The following is a 20,393-nucleotide window of genomic DNA, read 5'->3' on the forward strand; positions in this document are numbered from 1 at the left end:
ATTCATATATTTCCCAGTATATTTTCAATAGTGGACGTGACCAGAAGATATGGGAGGAGTTTGCTATTTTTTCTCCACAGTCTCTCCAACATTCTGATGTTATGGATTTTTGATATTTAGGCTGTTGGATTGGTGTTATGAAGTATCTGACTTGGAATTTCCATGTAAATTCTCTCCATATTTGGGAGGCAGTTGTTCTATATATTGATTTATCAATATTTTCCCATTCTACTTGTGAAAGCTCAACTTCCATATCTTGTGGACTTTTTTTGTGTGTAACGTTTTTCTCTATGTAACTTCTGGTCTCTATATTTCGAAAGAGATGAGTATGTGGAAGCCTGAACTTTCTCTGCTTTGACTCGAAAGTCATCATGCCTCTTATTTAAGAATTGTGCAAATATTTTTAAGCCCCTTTGGTACGCATTTTAGTTCTCTCCAACTACAGGCTCATCTCCAATCTCCCGTTTCTTTCTAAGGCTCTGGAGAAAACTGTTGCAACACAACTTCAGGATCACCTCAGTCACAATAATCTGTTTGACAACTTTCACGCCCCAGACCACTTCACGCACCCTCCGTTCAACATCCACACACACCCTCATAACACCGAGGACCAAGTTCCGCACCATGGGCGATAGGGCTTTTTCTGTTGCTGCCCCAAGACTGTGGAACGCTCTCCCTGAGCACTTGAAGGCCCCGCAGTCTACAGCTGCTTTTAAAAAAAGCCTTAAGACTTATGTCTCGTAACTTCGTTTTTTTTAATGTTTTATGTGTTTTTTATAACTACTCTTTTATCCTTTTAAACTCTGTAGCACTTTAAGATTTTAAATATGTAAAGTGCTTTACAAATAATTCTTCTTCTTCTTCTTCTTCTTCTTCTTCTTCTTCTTCTTCTTCTTCTTATTATTATTATTATTATTATTATTAAATGTGGTATTTGATTTATTTGGGTGAAGGTCTGGATCTCCACTTTTTTTCTCAACAACGAGACGTCATTACACAATTTGCAACATCTAGCAATTTTTTCTAAACTTTTAGCATATTGGAGATACATGTATTGGTTTGTTTTGAGATTAAAGCTTTGTTTGCAAGAGTAAGTTGTTTCCAATTATCTTTAAAATTGCTTTCTTTCCATTTTGCTTGGTATACATTATTTTGCCATTGTTGTATTAGTAAAACTTGGGATGCATAATAATAACTTTGCATATTGGGCATAGCCAGTCCTCCTTTATGTTTAGCTAGTTTTAATGTTTTAAATGTTATTCTAGCCCTTTATCTACCCCCCCCCCCCAGAAAAAAAAGAAAAGAAAAAAAAAGAAATTAGTAGCATTCCATCCCATTTTTTAAATACTGATAGTTTGATATAAGCTGCCACTGCTTTAAAAAGACAAAGAAGTCAAAGACAGTCATTCTGATTGTATTACATTTACATCCTCCTTTATAGCAATTTCCAAATGATGATAATTTAGGGAGTATTAGCCTTAGTTTGGGGTTTCAAGAACTTTGATGTTTATGTTGTGTTCGGTGTCAGTGTTGTCTTGGTTTACACAGACCACAGCCCGCTTAATTTTCTTTGTTCGACATAGACTTTCTGTAAAAGGATTTATATGTTGCCATTCAACAAAAATTGACCCAGAAATATAACGTCTGAATTATACGAATGGAGGTTAAAGTAGATAAAATTGGTAGTATAAATAAGTCTCCTGACAAACATGTCTGTGAAACTGTTTTGGATAAAAATCCTCTCTGATCCTGTAGTTATGTTGTCACAATTTGATGAATGTCTCTGTTGCACCACTGTTGCTTGGATTTATTGCTTCTGATACCCTGTAAATGTCTAAAAGACAAACAAACAAACACTGATTACATAGTAGTTTAAAAAAAAAAAAGTAAAACTGCTTCTATAACTTACTTCTTCTTCCATGCAAGTGACGTATCCAGTTAAGTCCACTGAAATAAGAAACGCCTGAACTCTTTGGAAGAAACAAATTATACATATTAAATTAGGGAAAAACTGTAACATTTTCATTGAGGTTTACTACAAAAATTTGTATTACGTTATACAGCTCTGTTTTACTGCAGATGGGATGGGATATACGCTGCTTAATAAAACAAAGGAAAACTTAATCACTATATTATCATCTGAAACACTAAATCAGTTGAACTTCAGGGATTTTAATCCATCCATCTGAGAATCATAAGTGAAACAATTTAACCTGCTTGAGTGCTACTGTCATTGTCTACTATTTACAGGTTTGTAACAAAAACCCTGTTTCCACCAAGCAGTTCAGTTCGGTACAACACACAATTTGTGGCGTTTCCATAGACTAAAGCCAGGAAAGATCTTCAAATTACCAACCGTCCTACTTTTTGGGACCCTTCTGTTGGGGTGCCAAGTATATCGACCTGATCCTAAAAGGTAGAACTAAACACTGCAGTCAACAAAGCTTATAAGAGCCACATGCCAATGCACAGTTTCTTACTCAGAGGTGTTTTAATTCCCCTGATATCAAGCGTCGGTATAGTGCAAAAAAAGTTATTACTTGTCTCCTTTCGTTTCCCCGTTCCTCTCTCTTAAATCAAAAAAAGTCAGCAGCGGTGGTCACATTTGAGCCCTGAGTGCAATTAATGTAATGTTAGTTACTAAAGAGATAAGCTGGAGCTCTGTCCTTTCTTTTTCTCTTCTCCTTCACCTTTCATTTACTTTCCTTTATCCTCTCATTAAAAACAAACAAACAACAAAAAAATCAGCAGCGGCGGTCATATTTTGGGGCGGCTGTGGCTCAGTTGGTAGAGTTGTCGCCCCTCAATCGGAAGGTTGAGGGTTCGATCCCCAGCTCCTGCGAGCAACATGTCCGATGTGTCCTTGGGCAAGACACTTAACCCCCCTTGCTCCCCCTGCTGTGTCTGCGTGAATGGATAAATACTGGATGGGCAACATATCCAGCCCATCAGTGTGAATGGGTGTGATTGGTAGGTGTAAAAGCGCTTTGAGTAGTCGGAAGACTAGAAAGGTGCTATACAAGCTCAAGTCAAGTCCAAGTCCATTTTAGGATTGGCAAAAAGCAGATGAATTGCTGGATGTTGGTGTTTGTCTACTGCAGGGGTGCTCAATACGTCGATCGCGATCTACCAGTCGATCGCGAAGGCAGTGTGGGTAGATCGCAAAGCATTATAAAGTAGACTTCAGCCTTTCGTCCGTCCTCACTATGAAAAAAAAAACGGCTCAGCGCTCCATATTTTCCTCTTAAGTTTCGTTGAATTAAAACCGAAAGTAAAGACGGTCGCGATGCGACTGTATTTGCTGAATGAATATTAAAATATGTAACGTAGTGTTAAAAGGCTGCATCAATTGGTGGCGCCGATAGCGCAGCGGCAGCGCGCGCGCACCATGTTGCGAGGCTTTGCTTCTCCCGCGGGCGGCCTGTGGCCACCTTCCCGCATGTCTCTCCCCACTCTCTCCCTGTTTCCGACTCTATCCACTGTCCTATCAATAAAGGCCAAAAAAAAAGGCTGCATCAATCAAGTTATCATTTGTTGCAGCAAGAAAGGCAGAGGATCATCAGGTAAAGAGGAGGAAAGGTGAGAAGTGTAATAAGCTCAGAGAATGAGAAACAGTGAAGGAGCCGACAGATGAAACAGATAAAAAATAGAGATGTAAATGTAGCCTAGGCTGGAAAACTAAAGGATATGCAATGAATCAGAATATTTCAAGGCCATGTTCAGTCACAGTATGCATCCATCAATAATAACATTTTTTGCTTATTTCTGCATTATTATTATCCATCAATAATATTATTTGGGTGGATTAAGTAATAATGTAACTAAACATGGCATTACAGTTAAAGTAGACAGTAATCATGACTCAGCAGTATACTTGGACTTTTGATTTTGAAAAATTCAACAGAGGATGAGACAGACCAGGACCCGGTTACATACAAAGACCAGAGTCATTCTTTCTCTCTCTCTCTCTCTCTCTCTCTCTCTCTCTCTCTCCACAACCTATACCAAACACTTAATATACAGGTATAGAGCTAAATTCTAAATAAATATATGTTTTGCACGTTTATATTAGGTAGATCATTTTGACTTGGTCATTTTATAAGTAGCTCCCATGCCGAAAAAGTGTGAGCACCCCTGGTCTACTGTGTCACGTTTTTCTTCTTTGTAGAATTTATTAGTGGGGTACACTGTGTCGCGCTGCTATGTCACACTATGATGTAGCTGACATGCCTGTCAGCATCCAGCTTAGACGCTGCCTACCAAATAGGGCACGGTTGGCTGTGGAAATGCAAACAGGATCAGGCTTTACTGAACCAAACTGTACCAAACTGTACTGATCCATATTAGAGCGCTTAGTGGAAACGAGGCTAAAGAGGTACTATTTTATTTAAACAGTAAGGAGAGACTACAGAAGCAGAAAGTGCAGGGGCAGTGTTTGTGGCCATTGGGTGTGTAGCTTTTAGTCTTATTGTAAATTAAATATTTATGTTAGATCACATTGTCTTGTAAATTGTAAAATATTATAACAACTATACATGTTGTTGTTGTTTTGCTTATTAATCTAAATGCAAACACCAAGAAAGTATTTTGTTCCAATTAGTCAGAGGCTATTCATAGAGATCTGATACATTCATATTAATACGCTGCTTAACATTTTAAGCAGCGTATTAATGACCAAAGAAATTACAATGAATGAAACAAACTTTGGAAATTGTTAACATATTTGAGTAATTAACAAAAAACAAACAAACAAAAAAACTTACTCTTGTCTCATTAGATCCTGTGGTTGATGTTAATTTTCTGGAGAGGATAGAACGGATCTACAGGAAAACAGAAATTTGTGCAAATGTCAATTAGAAATTGATTACGACTCATTTAATCTTTTTCTCAGATCTTCTTGCTGGATAAAGCAAAAGCAGACATGGAAATTATAGACTTGGCTTTACCTACATATAAACAAAAGAACTGAACACTTCCTTCAACACTGCCAAAAACAGAATCAACCTTGTCTTTTTGTCATCTGCCTTTTCAAGCAGTGTAGCATTAAAATACATTCCCAAACTATAGAACGAGTCCTCAAAGTAAGCATACCTTTGAATCAAATAGTGTCCCAAACACCAAAATGAAGAAACCCTGAGGAAAGAATTAAATGCCTTTATTATTTGACAACCATAATGATGTGTTTTGTTACAGAAAACTACTGCATGTAAGAACCAAATTACAACTTGCATTTAAACAGATGCACATACCTGTAATGAATTGAAGAATGCAAAGGAAATGTGAATTCCTTTATTTGTTGAGGATACCACTGTTCCAACTCCCAAAGACCAAGTGAGTCCAAACAATGGAGTCAAAATGACTATGCACCTTGCAATAACCATCAGTGCATGCCTTTCTTCTGTTTGTGCTGTGTCTCCCACGCCTCGTCTCAGCATTTTGACCAAGACCATAATAACAATTAAAATGTTGATGAAAACTATCGTCAAGGCAGGTACCACCAAAGCCAGAAGGGCCTTTGTCTCCATCCAGTTGAGCCAACACGCATTGTGTCTTCTGATGTATCCATGTCCTGGTCCTGTGACAGCAACTGTAGTAACAGCAATAATTAGAGGGCATCCATAGCCTAAACTGAAGCTTATGGCCAACATGGATGACTTGGATATGTAGGAGAATATCATGAATATTCTGTAAAAGAGCAGAAGGCCTGACACAAGCATCCAAAAGAACAAAGCTAAGTAAAAAAGGTGTGTAAAAAACGTTACTGTGCTGCATGGTACAAATGGAACGTCATTGTCCTTCCCTGAATTTTCCAGGGGCGTCTTAGCAATAGAGGCACCAATAATGAAACAGATGTCAGCAATCATCACAGATAGGGCAGTATTAATAATGGAAACATGACGCATAAAAGAGGTGTTATTTCTGCTCATGGCTTTCCAAACATATCCTTCAATAATGAGACATATTCCCAAGCTTGCAAGAGAAATCCCAACTCCAACGTAAGTGATTATATCCAAGGCTTCTATAAGTTCTGGAGGGATATCTGTTGCCATCAGAATAGAGAAGGAAGTGAGATGGTTGCAGCTGCAGGTAACCGTGTTGTTTATGTCAGAAACAAATTTGCACCCATCAACATCCCAAGCACCGAGATTATGAAAGAGTGTGAAGTTCCAGAAGACACACTGTGAGTTCAGAGAGTTGTTTAGCTTTTCAAAGCTCAGACTGATATTCTGAATGGTCTCATTTATTTGAACTAGTACTACTGCAGCATTGATAGCATAAGCAACAACAGAGCCATTGTTGCTGGTATTGAAGGGGAAGGCCTCAAAGCTGGACTTCCGTGCTGGAATAACATTATTGAGGGTGCCGAAGGTGATTGTGGTGATTAAGACATTGCTAATGCCGGTGTTTGGAATTTCTAGGAAAATCCCTGGATTAAGATTTGCCCTAAACGAGTTGTTAAATGTGGTTCTGTTGAGTAGAATCTGTTCAGTCTTAATGGCAAACTCCCCTGTCAGTCCATTTGAGAGCGTCTCCAGAGAACCCAATAACTCTGAGCTCGCATTACGAGTTCTATTTGCATTCAAAAATGCCCAGGATTCTCTTGTATCATCACCAATGACGACATCAACTGTTTCGAGTATTTTCTGAAGATAGAAGACATTTTATTGTGAGGTTAAAACTTTATGAGAATTTGATGTAACACATTTTCTTTAAAAATATGTGAAGAATGGGAAGTTTAAACCTACCTTCATCCCAGATTCACTGACAGCAATGGCAACATTTGCAATGTTGCTTATGATTTTAATGACAGCTGATATGGTTGCAGAGGAATTAGCAGTTTCTGTTTTGGCTCCCTGGACAGCATCACTTAGATTTGCCACCAATTGGGGCACTTCCTCCAAAACCAAAGTCTTGAAAAAATTATAATAAAAATCACATATTATGACTAATTTATCAGTATGGTATAACTTCTCTCTACTAGATACTGTTACAGACAACAATAGCGCATGTTCTTTGCCACAAAAGTACAGGCATGTTAAAAGAACTTTACATTCTCGACGTCTTTACATGTGCACTGCTGAAACTATTTAGATAATTACAGGAGGACTACTCTAGATATTCTCATGACCTGGCTGTACACATATGCACCTCACAGCGGGAGATGATCCCAGTGAGACAGGAGGGGTGGGAGGTCTCCTCTACTACTACCATTCATCTTTCTACTGCACTACAGCCTAGAAGGACATTACAATCACAATGCCTCTATGGCCCAATACATTTATTGTAGTTTATTATATACAAAATCCACAAAAGACCTCATCTTAATGGTTGCTGCTAAATATTGAACATTTGTTCTACTTTATGATTGGTCTTTTTGCTTTTCTCCATCACTTGGGTTCAACCAGTGAATATTTAGGTCTTTCGTTAAATCTGTCAGAGCTTTTGCTGTCTACGTAACAAAGCTTTCAGGTAGTGCACTATGTGCTGTCAAAGAAGAAACACTCTCACTGTACAACCCATCTAAAGCTGCTAGCTGTGTCCAATCCAAGCACCTCCCCTGTGAGTTTGGTCAGCAGGCTGTAGTACGACTTTTCATTCCTCCTTTGAGTAACTTCATACCCGCATCAGAGGCCAGCTACGCATGACTATCAAATTGAATGTGCATCCCGCTCTTAGTGCTGAGAACTATAATGTTCATCTCACCCATGCATAGCTTCAGCCTCTGAAAGTTCAACTCTCTGCTCGTTTCAGAGAGTTGTTATCGCAGTAGATCACCCACCTGTGAATAATTTAACAACTCCTTGATGGGTGTAATTATGCACGAGTCCTCGTTTAGTCGCCACTCTCCTGTTTCTTGACAGACAGCAGACCTTCTTCCTTCTTGTCCTTGACCACATCCTATTGATGATATGTCTCCTTCTCGGCCAGTCCCATACTCAGCATTGTCACATTTGACATCTGAAAGAGTTATATTTAAATATGTTTAAACCAACAGATAGTAAAAACATTAAAACATAAACACAAGTCTTAAAGGTGCACTATGTAGATTTAGCAGTGAAATTTAAAAGTGGGAGAAGTGAAACAATTTTATTTTTTATTTTTTTAACTTTATTAGACTTAAACTTTATTCCAGGGTAAAATAGACAATGTTTAGTGCTAAAAAAAAAGCTACCAGCAGAGTTATGGTTTCCCTGCTGCAGACCACCATAACTTCTTGCTTTGTATTTTATCTTCAAAACAGCTTTCAAGGGAACACATTTTCCTCTGAGGACAGTTTGTGTAGAGAGTTGTGAAACTAAACAATACAATCTGTAAATTTCTCACAACTTTCTTTTTTTTTTAAAACCAAAACTACATAGTGCACCTTTAATAATACTCTCACCCTTACCATCTTTGAATATGTTCATCGTAGTTGTCAGTTGATAACCCTTTGGTTTATCTACCTTACACACAAATTCTTTTTGCAGTGTGTCACTGCAGCGTTCTAGATGGTAATGATGCACAATGCAGTAGCTCTCCTCATTGACGGTGGAATCTATGTGACAAAAAAAAAAGAGAAATACTAATAGTAGCTGCATTGTCAGAATGAAGACTTTTCATCATCACGTCACACTCACCTGAAGGTAAAACTGTTGTGGAATTAAACCACTTGATTGTAAAGGAGGACTGCACACAACACCTAAGATGTTGGATTAGTCCGTCTTTGCATTTAATATTTAATTTACTCTGTAGTCTCACAACAGGAGCTGGTTTGATTTTATCTCCTGTTACAAGTCCTTTCTGGAGGAAATCCATTTCTTTACCTCTCAGAGTACATTCATAGAGTCCTGTGATTGAGGAAGAAAAAATGAAGTTGCAGATAACAGAGAAAAGTGGGTAGCTGCAACATTTGGTATTGTAAGAAAGCTGGCCAACATCATTTGGATCAAGAGCTGACTGTCAGTCTTTGTTGTTTGTGTGATCTGATCTGAAAGTATATATCATTTCTACACAATGGGAGCCAAGTCCACAGACTGACCAACACTGTCATTAAAGAGCCCTTTTGTATGCACCTCACAATCTAAACTGTTGGTATTTCAGTCTAATCAAACTTAACGGTACACAATGAACTCATTTTTTGAGTAATGCAACTTGGTGTGCAAATCTTTTAGCAATTAAAAATTCCTAGATGGCCACTAATTGATCTCCTCACACAAATGTGCTGTATCCAATTTCCTCCACCTCTGGTAAAAAAAATGAAACTTAAAATTCACAGTGACAGGTATTTTCTTGGTACCTGTTTTCTTACAAGCTAGCAGATTTACAGCAGCAAGCGTTGCCTTACCAAGATCAGGAAGGATGACACTGTGCACCGTAAGCAAAGACATCGTGCTTAAAGTAGTTATTTTAATCCTTCCACTGTTTTCAATTTCCCTTCCATTAAATGTCCACTTGGCAACAGAAAAGTGTCCCACATTTATGTTTTTAGGAGGGGGGCCACAAGTAAGAGTCATGGGGTTTCCAGTATAAGTGAGCTCTGGAGAGCGAATAGGAGTTGGACCTGTCGGGAAATAAGTAAGAGACAACAAAAAGTAAGGGACTTCAACCTGTTAAAACCTTAAATAATTGTTTTACTTACTGTTGTAAAATGCAGCAACTGAGCCAATGGTTGGGGCTATAATCTGCAATTCTTCTAGGAGTTTGTCATTTGCCTCAGCAATTTCATTCGGAATAACTTGTTTTGTTTTCACAACAAAACGGGTAATTATGCTTCCTTCACTGTAAGAACAAAGACCAACGTTGTGATGTGAAATATCAAAGATGTGACTGTTACTATTGCTAATGTCAGAATGACCATACCTGAAACCCCTCACAGAAACACTGACGAACCCTGTGATTCCTTTATACTGCTTTACTAACTGAGAGAGGGCAATGTGAAATACATGCATATCAACAGGAGAACACAAAGTAGTGAAAGCAAGTTAAATCCAAGAAATGGAGGTTATGTTAACAAAGCAGTTACCACTAAATGAATTCTTGATTCAAGATCCTTGTATGCAAAACTTGTTGCATCATTCAGTTCTGCTGTAAATGTCTTGTTTAATCTGAATGACATTTCCACATCGAATCCTGTTAATAGAAAAGAGAAAAAAAAAACCAATTTGATTTATATCAAATGGCAGTAACTCAGTCCGTAGAGACTTGGGTTGGGAACCAGAGGGTTGCCAGTTCAAGTCCTGATGCGGATCATATCCGGACATTGGTTTGGGAGCTGGAGAAGTGCAAGACCACCTTTAGAGCACTGCCAAGGTGCTCTTGACCAAACCCCCACCAACTCAGAGGGCTTTTCCAGTGGGGGTGAGCCGCCGCATGTCCACAGGTGCTGCTTGTGCCTGTGTGTGATTCAGGCCTGTGTGTGTGAGAAGCATGTCTCTAAAATAACAGAGTGAGAGGCAGAATTTCCCTCTCTGTGATTAATAAATATAGATAAATAAAATCAGAAATGTGTCTCTGTTTAAATGTATGTCGCCAGAAGAATAGGCAGGCATGACAAGGAAGAAAAACATTAACTTATTTACAGCAAAGCACATGCCCTTTACTCTTTCTTGCACAAAATAAATATCTTTATAGAGATATAAACTTAACTAACCATTAAGGTTTACTAAGAGTGAAAGGCTTGAAGAGGTCATAAAGCGCTAGTCATATTGTAGTATGAAGGTCAACTTTGTTAACAAATGAGACCGACCTGTTTCGGCTTGTGGCCTTCATTTATCAAAAAAAAAGATTAGATGGTGTTTTTTGTTTTTTTTTTTGTTTTTTTCAGGTTAAAATTTGCAATAGGAATACTATCCATGAAGACACATTAAAATATCAATAACAAAAATTGATTTATTAAATAAGTTTCTGATTATTTTTATTAATTCTAGACATAAATGTAAAGGTATAACTTACCTGTTTCAGTTGTTGGTGTAGAGGCTGCAACAACTGCAGTTACATGTGAAAGAGAGAAATGTGTTGTTTTAATTTTCACACTGACACTGACTTAGTGGTTACATCTGATATTACAAAAAGATGATAACATGAAAACACATTCACACACCAAATACATACACAATATAATGGATCTAATATTGATGAAGACTTTCATATACATTTCAACCAGAGTGTTGTAATGTGGCTCCTGATTTCTAAAACAACATACTGTTTCTAGTAGTTGAGGACACTGTCGGTGTTGTGGTGGTCAGATGTGTTGAGGCTGCAGGCGACGAACCTGCAAGGAACAATTACACCAACATAGATGTTAATGCTAACAATAGAAAGTGGAATGATTAATGTTAAGATATCTAAAAGTTTAAGGAAATATCACAGCATGAGTTTGTCCCATGATTTAATAAAAGCATATCTTGTTATTCAAAGGAGAGCCAAAAGACTTTCATCTTGCAATGGTCATTTTATAACCTTGTCAGTTATCCCTGGCAGAAAATGTAGAGTATTTCCTTCATTTTGGATATTACAGAATATTAATTAATGTTTTTACACTCGTCACCTGGCTGTTTTAAATGTCATCTACGTCATATTGAGACTGAGAGCTGTTTAATTATATCAAAGTATAGAAACTAATGGAGGTCGGTTTATACAATGAAAGAATTTACATGTATAAATGACTCTTTTCAGGGCCTTATAATTTACATGTGTTATCAGAGTTTTTCTACAGATGAGTTCATATCTGTCATGATGAGTGATGATGAGTCTGGAATAAACAGACGACATGAATAAAAATCCTGGTACCATTAACTGTTGGTGACATCGTCTGCACTGTTGTGTTCAGATGTGTTGAAGCACTTGGTGTTGAATCTACAAAGAACATTTTTACCAACATACAGTATGTTAAAATAGTAATAAATTCTATATAATAATACATTTCGAATATATAATATAATATACGAGAAGTTTCAGATAGTATCACTGTAAGAGTAAGTCATATGACCTAAACAAAAGAAACATATTGTTGACCATTTCATAATTACACATTCTTGGTGCGTTTAGTTTCTTAAAACCACAATTAAAATATCACATAATTGTTATGGCTTTAAAAATAACGTTTGTGTTTGAATGTTTTTATCCTTTCAGGACATAAATGTAAAGGTCTGACTTACATGTTTTGGACGTTGGTACAAAGGTTGTGTGCACAACTGTTGTAACAAAAACAGATGATGAAATGTAAACACACAAACACATCGTCCCTTATTTCAAATATAACATACTGTTACTAGTAGTTGTTGATGACACTGTCGGTGTTGTGGTGGCCAGATCTGTTGTTGCCGTAGGCGACAAATCTGCAAAGAACATTTGGAGAAACATAGATGTTAATGCTAACAATAGAAAGTGGAAAGAATAATACTACAATGACAAGTTTTAGGAATTGTCACTGCAGGAGTTTATCCCCATTTAATAAAAACATGTCTGGTTATATACTTTCATTAAAATATTACAGAAAACACATGACAATCATGCATTAAAAGTTCATTTGAAAAGGTAAGTCTATGTCAGTGATTTGAATGTGGTGATAGAATATTAGGCCTCTTTCTGCTTATACTCAATGTGTTTACTGCAATAAAGTTTCATCACCCAGTCCAAAGGAAAGGTTTGATATTTACAGTATGAATGATTTCTGCTTCCATTTACACAATACCAGTTATTATATCATGCAGTGACAAGAGATCTGTGGTGCTACAGGCTGGCCTGCGTTATCTTCCTCGTCAACACTGGTCCAGAGGAAGACACAGCCGTGGATAAAGACACCTGGACAACCCCCCCAAATCCACAGAGAAGGGTAATACTCAACAAGAAGTCAGAAGATAGAAAGCTACAAGGAAAGCTACTGACTGATGCTAAGACTCTGGTTGTTGTGATTCTGCTATCAAAGATGTGGGAAGCATGTACAGCAGGAAAACAGAGGTGTTATGCTTTCCTGATACACCCTGTAATATGACCGACAGAATCCCAGCAGAAAGTCCCAATCTGAAAAACCTTGTACTGCACATAGGGGCAAATGATATTGGGAAACGACAATCTGAAGTGCTCAAACAAGATTTAGGTAATCTGCTAAATGCACAGCTCTCTGAAGGTACAAGTCTTTTTCAGTAGGTCTTTACTACCAGTCAGAGGAGGAGAGAGATTCAGCAGACTCTTTCCAATCAACAGATGGCTTTCAACTGAATGTGAGGTCCACTCATTCCATATTATTGACAATTTTAACTTTTTCTGGGACCGAAGACATTTTTTTTCAAAGGACATGGCCTTTCCCTAAACAAGTCAGGAGTGAGGCTTTTCACCTCCAATCTCTCTTTCTTCCTGCGTAATACTGTTCCCACTGCCAAGGACAAGAGACAAGATGAACCCAAACAAAAGGAGCAAAGACCAAAACATGAAGGAGAACCAACTCTCCCCCCGCCTATGTGTTCTGGCCATGAGGGGTGCCAGATTGAAAAAGAGGAGGCCTCATCTCCTCCACCAGGAGCCACTGCTCAAGAGGATTCCCCAACTCCACATGCTCTAAAGGACTTACCAACTCCACCTGCTCGAGAAGATTCACCAACTCCATCTGCTCGAGAGGATTCACCAACTCAACCTGCTCGAGAGGATTCACCAACTCAACCTGCTCGAGAGGACTCACCAACTCAACCTGCTTGAGAGGACTCACCAACTCAACCTGCTTGAGAGGACTCACCAACTCAACCTGCTTGAGAGGACTCACCAACTCAACCTGCTCGAGAGGACTCAGCAACTCAACCTGCTCGAGAGGACTCACCAACTCAACCTGCTCGAGAGGAGTCACCAACTCAACCTGCTCGAGAGGGCTCACCAACTCAACCTGCTCGAGAGGACTCACCAACTCAACCTGCTCGAGAGGGCTCACCAACTCCACCTGCCCAAATTCCACCCAGTTCATCATCTCCACTGGCTATCCTGTCACCCTCCTCCCCCATGTTGGAGATTACTGAACAAATGAACAACCTTGCCAGCACTGGCAGTCAGTTGTTCAAACAATTAAACAACTGACTGCCCAAGTAGAGACTTTGACAAATATGATGGCCAGTTTAATGGAACTCAAAGCTACAAATCCCTCCCACTTCTCCCCAACTCAACCAGTCCAAGTTCCTTCTCATACCCGCCCACGTCCTCCTCCTCCATGGCCAGCTTCCAGTAACATCCCCCAACCTTCAGCCAACCGACCTACAACCCCCTTCAAGAGAACAGCCCTTTGCCCAAAGTGCACTGAACAGAACTCACAGGACTGTAGTCATTGTTTTGTGTGTGGTGAGGCAGGACACAGAGCAGCTGGAGGCTTAAAGCGGACTAAGTTCCAGGGAAACTGGGATCGGTCTCTGTCGAGGGACAGCCAGAGACCAGGACAGAGCCCCAGTCCCAGCCGGTAAAGCCCGCCTCTGCCAACCCTGTCAAACCACCCACCATACAGCGCAGTAAACAGACTAGGAAACAAGCCAAACGCAACAGGAATAAATCGCATGCATCCTCCTGTCAAAGCACCGTGAGCCGCAAAGTTCCCCTAGTCCAGTGCTTCTCAATTATTTTCTGTTACGCCCCCCCTAGCAAGAAGAAAACTATTCGCGCCCCCCACTCCCCACCGTGACTATCCATCTCTGCATAACATTTTATCCTTATTAACATTAAAGAAAAGAAAAAAAGAAAGACATATGGTCAAACTTACAAAGAATAACTTTATTAAATCGTGTTTTAAGTCTGTTTTAAGACGTGTTTTAAACATGTGTAAACTGTAAACATGTTTGACCAACTAATTGCACCATTGCAAAATTAAATCAAATCAATAAATAATATTTAATAATTATAATAACTAATAAACTACAAAAACAAAAAACAAAAAAACTAATTTATATTCAGTTCAGCAACATTAACTCAGGAGCACAATATATAAAACACTTGAACCTACAAAACAAAAATGAATTAAACAATTTGTGCTCATTTTTTCTTTCTTTTTTTGATCAAAATGAGGAGGAAGTCAGGTTTAATGGCTACAATGAGCACGTTTTGCAGTGCACAGCTTTTCGAAGCGAGGTTCGAAGCATGATAGTGCAACTCTCAGCTCCTGCTCAATGTTTAGCTGGGACCTGTACTTGGTCTTCAGTGCAGCAACAGCAGAGGAGCCAATCTCACAAAGGTAAGATGTTGCAAAAGGAAGCAGAATGCTTATAGCTTTCTCCCCTAAGAGTGGATACTGCCTCTCTACACTCAGCCAGAATGCACTGAGTGTCTGTGATGTGAACCTCAGTCTCAGTGTGGAGTCAGACGTCATGTCAATGAACTGCTCCTCTTCTGCAGAGCTGAAACCAGTTGGAGCTGGTGCACTGAAAGGGTCTCTCACCCAGTCATACTGGGAACTGTTTTCAGGGAAGTACTTTTTAAAGAATCCAATCAGTGAAGAAATATGCTGCTTAATGTGTGGAATCACTGAGATAGCATCATAGTCATTAGTGTCCACAAATTCATGCAGGTTCTCAAATGAATCGGTGTTTCCTTCATCAAGTTGCCTGCCCCACATTGCAAGCTTTCGGGTGAAAGAGCTAATCTTGTCTGTGACCTGAGGGAGGTGTTTATCTTTCCCTTGAAGCTGTAGATTCAGTTCATTTAGCTTTCCAAATATGTCACTCAGGTAGGCCAGTTTTCCCAGGAAGTTCTCATCACAAAATCTTTCTGCCACTTCATACTTGTGCTCCTGCTCCAAAAACACTCTTATTTGCTCTCTGAGCTCAAAAACTCGGGACAAGACTTTTCCTCGTGACAACCACCTTGCTTCACTGTGATAGAGCACAGCTTGATGTTCAGCTCCCATCTCCTCACAGATGGCAGAGAAGACTCTTGTTTTTAGTGGTCTGGTCTTTATAAAATTGACTACATCTATGATGTCAGTCATAACCTCACTTAATTCAGGGGAAAGTTGCCTGGATGCAAGTGCTTCTCTGTGTATAATACAGTGTGTCCACTCAGCATGAGGTGAGGCTGTCTTGATGAGTGCCCTGAGTCCTTTTCTCTTCCCTGCCATGGTTTGTGCACCATCACTGCAAACACCAATGCAGTTCTCCCACTTTAGCCCATTCTCAGTCAGAAAGGAGTCCAGAATTTTGAATAGCTCTTCCGCTGTGGCTCTGTCTCTGACATATTTACAAAAAAGTAGATCCTCACACAGGGAGTTTGACAAGTCAAAACGTACATAAGCAATAAACAGACAGTCTTTGTTGCTGTCAGTTGCTTCATCAAATTGTAAGGCAAAACGTTTGTCTTTGAGTTTATCTACCAGCTGTTCTTGAAGATCGTTAGCGATGTCATCTATACGTCTGGCGACAGTGTCATTGGACAGAGGGATAGTTTTTAGTTTTGCTGCACTGGCGTCGTCCAGCATGACAGAGACCATGTCTAATGCTGCAGGCAGTATCAGCTCCTCTGCTATGGTGTGGGGCTTTTTGCACTGCGCAATTTGGTACGCCACCTTATATGATGCTAACAGCGCTCGATGGTTTACTGAAGTAGCCTTCACAAAGCGGGATGACTGTTGGCAATATTCAGCACGTTTTCGCTGAAAAAACTCTAGCGGCTTATCGGCGTGATTGGAGTGTAACGTATTTAAGTGACGCGCTAATTTATTTGGCTTCATGCTGTCCGCTGCGAGCATTTTTAGACACAGCAAACACACCGGTCTTTCCTCTTCTCCAACTGTAGTGACAGTGAAGCCAAGCGCTAAATACGCTTCGTCGTATTTCCTCGTCTTAGCTTTCGGGTGACTTTCTTTTGTCTCATTATCTTTGTCTCTCTCCGCTTTTCTTTTCATCCCTGTTAAAAACTTTTTCATGTTGGCGGTTGTTATGTTGAATAACGGAGGCTTTAGACAGAACGCAGTCGGAGCTTTCTGTTGACTCAACACTGGTAACCAAGGTAACCAGGTAACCAAGGCAAACCTGTTGTCTTGTAAGTCGTAAAATGTTGCACTGTCGCAAACGTGACAGAAGTAACAATGACAGCGCCACTGCGGCCTACTGTAGTGGATGCGCAATTACACTTTATACTAGTACGGCCCAAAAAAAAAGCCTGTTCCCCAGGGTCACACGCGCCCCCCCAGGTATCGCACCGTGCCCCCCAAAGGGGGCGCGCCCCACTATTTGAGAACCACTGCCCTAGTCGGTAAGAAAAGTCTCCTGAAATGTTTGATTAATGGTTATCCCGTGACAGTATTATTTGACTCTGGTTCACAAGTGAGCATAGTAGACAGACAGTGGGCCAAGACACACATTCCCAGCTACCCAGTGAGACCACTGCAGGAGCTTTTGAATGATGGACTAGAGGTTTATGCAGTCAATGGCCAAGCCGTTCCCTATGATGGGTGGGTTGAACTCACAGTCACTCTCACCGGTCATGAAGATCCAAATCTTACTGTACAGGCCCCCTTCCTTGTAAGTAAGCTGTCACTATTCAAAACCAAGAATCAGATGAAGCTGCTAATGCCACATTGTTTAGCCTCCTACGCAGAGCTTTTGGTATGGATGAGGAGCAAGTCGTAGCCATGGTTAACTTTATCCAAGTGCCACGAAGCTATGACTGTGACCCAGCCACAGTAAGAGTTGGCAAGGACAATGTAAATATTCCAGCCGGTAAAGCAGTACAAGTTTGGTGCAGGGTACCCCAGAACTTTGATATTGCTGATCCGCTTGTACTTTATGAACCTGCAGAAGACAATGTTGCTTTAAGACACCTGAGTGTTGGAGAAGGACTCTTAGAGATCAATAATACTCAGAGACCTTTTGTGAAGATCCCCATTTCCAACCACTCAAAACATGAAGTAATCCTGCCAAAAAGAACAACCCTAGGTACCATCCAGCATGTTGCTAAAGTGATAGAGCCAGACACAGCAGAGCTGCCCAAAACTCAAACCATGCCAGTCACAGTAACAGCCATGGAGGTGAACAAAACCACCTCTCCTAAAGTCCCCTCTACTGAGCCCTGGTTACCACCAGTCGATCTGAGTCACCTGAGTCCAGACCAGCAACAGGCAGTAGAAAAAGTACTGAAGGAAGAGTGTCAGGCGTTCTCCTGTGACAGTAGTGACATAGGATGTATTCCTTCGCTACAGATGGAAATCAGACTCAAAGATGACACACCAGTCCAAAGGGCCTATGCCTCCATCCCAAAGCCTCTTTACCGGGAAGTGAAAGAGTATGTCCAAGAACTATTAGTCAAAGGATGGATTATAAAATCGCAGTCTCCCTATACAGCCCCTGTCATCTGTGTGAGAAAAAAGGATGGAACCCTACGTTTGTGCATCGATTATCGCCTTCTAAACAACAAAACTGTGCCAGATCGTCACCCGCTTCCCCGAATCCAAGACCTCACAGACTCGCTTGGGGGCTACAGCTGGTTTTCGATCCTGGATCAGGGGAAGGCATATCACCAGGGTTTCATCGCAGAAGGATCAAGGTACCTGACCGCATTCACCACGCCGTGGGGTCTCTACGAGTGGGTAAGAATACCCTTCGGGCTGTCAAATGCGCCAGCAGCCTTTCAACGGAGCATGGAGGAGATGCTCGACACACTGCGCGACGAGTGCTGCATCCCCTACCTTGATGACGTGCTATGCTTCTCCAAGTCGTTTGAGGAACATGTCCAAGTGCTGCGCAAAGTGCTACAAGCTTTACAGCAACATGGCGTGAAACTGAAACCTGAGAAGTGCGAGTTGTTCCGCAAGGAGGTTCGATATGTGGGGCGCCTGGTGTCCGCAGATGGTGTGAAAGTGGATCCCAAAGACATTGAGGCAGTACAGGTGCTCAAACACAAAAGACCACAAACAGTTGGAGAGGTCCGACAGCTGTTGGGATTCCTGAGCTACTATCGAACCTATGTGCAGGACTTCTCAAGTATTGCCAAACCCCTGTACAACCTACTGCAAGTCAAATCTGACACACCGCCATCTAAACCAACCAGAGGCAGAGTAAAGTACCCCCAACAATCTTCTCGAGCTCCAGTGCAATGGAACAAGGAACACCAACAGATACTTGAACAATTGACTGACATGTTGACACAACCACCAGTGTTAGCGTACCCAGACTTCACCCGCCCATTCATACTCCACACAGACGCGTCCCAGAAAGGCCTCGGAGCAGTCCTTTATCAAAAGCAGGATGACAAAATGCGAGTTATCGGGTACGGGTCCCGCACGCTAACTCCAGCCAAACAAAACTACCACTTGCACAGCGGCAAACTTGAGTTTCTAGCCCTCAAGTGGGCAGTTTGCAACAAGTTTAAGGACTACCTCTACTATGCCCCACATTTCACCATTTTTACAGACAATAACCCCCTAACGTATGTCCTGAGCACAGCGAAACTAAACACAGTCGGACATCGTTGGGTGGGGCAACTAGCAGATTTCCACTTTGACATAAAGTACCGTCCAGGAAAAGTCAACATTGATGCGGATGTACTGTCTCGTTGTCCCCTTGACATCAATGCCTTCATGAAGGAGTGCTCTGAGGAACTCTCAGAGGAAGCGGTTGGTACAGTCTGGGAAGGGAGCAGGAGAGCCAAGCAGGGAGATGTGCCTTGGGTAGCGGCCCTCAACTTAGCCTCACCTAATCAGCCTCCCAGAGAACCCCTCCACACGATCAGCCACGATGAACTGATTCGAGAACAGCGAGCTGATCCTGCCATTGGAAAAGTCTTGGAGATGAAAGAGAACAACATTACACCAAATGAAGACAACAGAGGTAAACTTGACACAAACACAGAGACTTTTAAGAGAGTGGAGTAGATTGCACATAAACAAGGACCTTCTGTACAGAAAGACTACAGAACGCAAACAACTTGTCCTACCAGCTACCTATCGGCAGACAGCACTGACACACCTACATAACGACATGGGTCATGTTGGGGTGGAGAAAGTCCTTAGTCTAGCCCGAGAGCGGTTCTATCGGCCTTTCATGAAAAGAGAGATAGAAGAGTATGTCACCAGAAAGTGCCCATGCATTAAACAGAAAAAGCCAGCAACACACGAGAGAGCACCAATGGGCAGTATAACATCCAGTTCACCCCTTGAGCTCGTGTGCATAGACTTTTTGCATTTAGAGACATCCAAAGGTGGGTTTGAGTACATATTAGTTGTGGTGGACCACTTCACCAGGTTCGCGCAAGCCTACCCTACCAGGAACAAAGCCGCCAAAACGGCAGCAGACCGGCTTTTCAACGACTTCATTCCCAAGTTTGGATACCCCGCCAAACTCCACCACGATCAAGGCCGGGAATTTGAGAATGAACTTTTCAAATCCCTCAGACAGCTTGCAGGTGTGGGTCACTCTAGAACGTCTCCCTACCACCCACAAGGCAACCCCGCT

At 40.9% G+C, this 20,393-nt stretch overlaps 1 protein-coding gene and 2 long non-coding RNA genes across 3 annotated transcripts; all 3 read right to left on the minus strand.

Annotated features, from left to right (window-relative positions):
• Window positions 1-1,668: 1,668 nt before the first annotated feature.
• On the minus strand, window positions 1,669-8,443 carry LOC306821176 (adhesion G-protein coupled receptor F1-like). Its single transcript, XM_079339435.1, has 8 exons — window positions 8,390-8,443; window positions 7,781-7,959; window positions 6,747-6,911; window positions 5,250-6,644; window positions 5,092-5,133; window positions 4,764-4,820; window positions 1,910-1,970; window positions 1,669-1,834 (listed from the first exon to the last, which is right to left on the minus strand). Exons 1-8 carry the CDS (start codon window positions 8,406-8,408, stop codon window positions 1,764-1,766), a joined length of 1,989 nt encoding a protein of 662 aa, XP_079195561.1. The 5' UTR covers window positions 8,409-8,443; the 3' UTR covers window positions 1,669-1,763.
• Window positions 8,444-8,448: 5 nt separating this feature from the next.
• LOC306821428 lies at window positions 8,449-9,529 on the minus strand. Its single transcript, XR_013778797.1, has 3 exons — window positions 9,326-9,529; window positions 8,619-8,828; window positions 8,449-8,536 (listed from the first exon to the last, which is right to left on the minus strand). It is a non-coding gene; the product is annotated as an uncharacterized lncRNA (long non-coding RNA).
• A 120-nt stretch (window positions 9,530-9,649) lies between these two features.
• Window positions 9,650-10,172, minus strand: LOC306821427. Its single transcript, XR_013778796.1, has 3 exons — window positions 10,004-10,172; window positions 9,841-9,899; window positions 9,650-9,759 (listed from the first exon to the last, which is right to left on the minus strand). It is a non-coding gene; the product is annotated as an uncharacterized lncRNA (long non-coding RNA).
• Between the last annotated feature and the right edge of the window lie 10,221 nt (window positions 10,173-20,393).

Source organism: Symphodus melops (genome assembly GCF_947650265.1).
Source record: "Symphodus melops genome assembly, chromosome: 1".
NCBI classification, from domain to species: domain Eukaryota; kingdom Metazoa; phylum Chordata; class Actinopteri; order Labriformes; family Labridae; genus Symphodus; species Symphodus melops.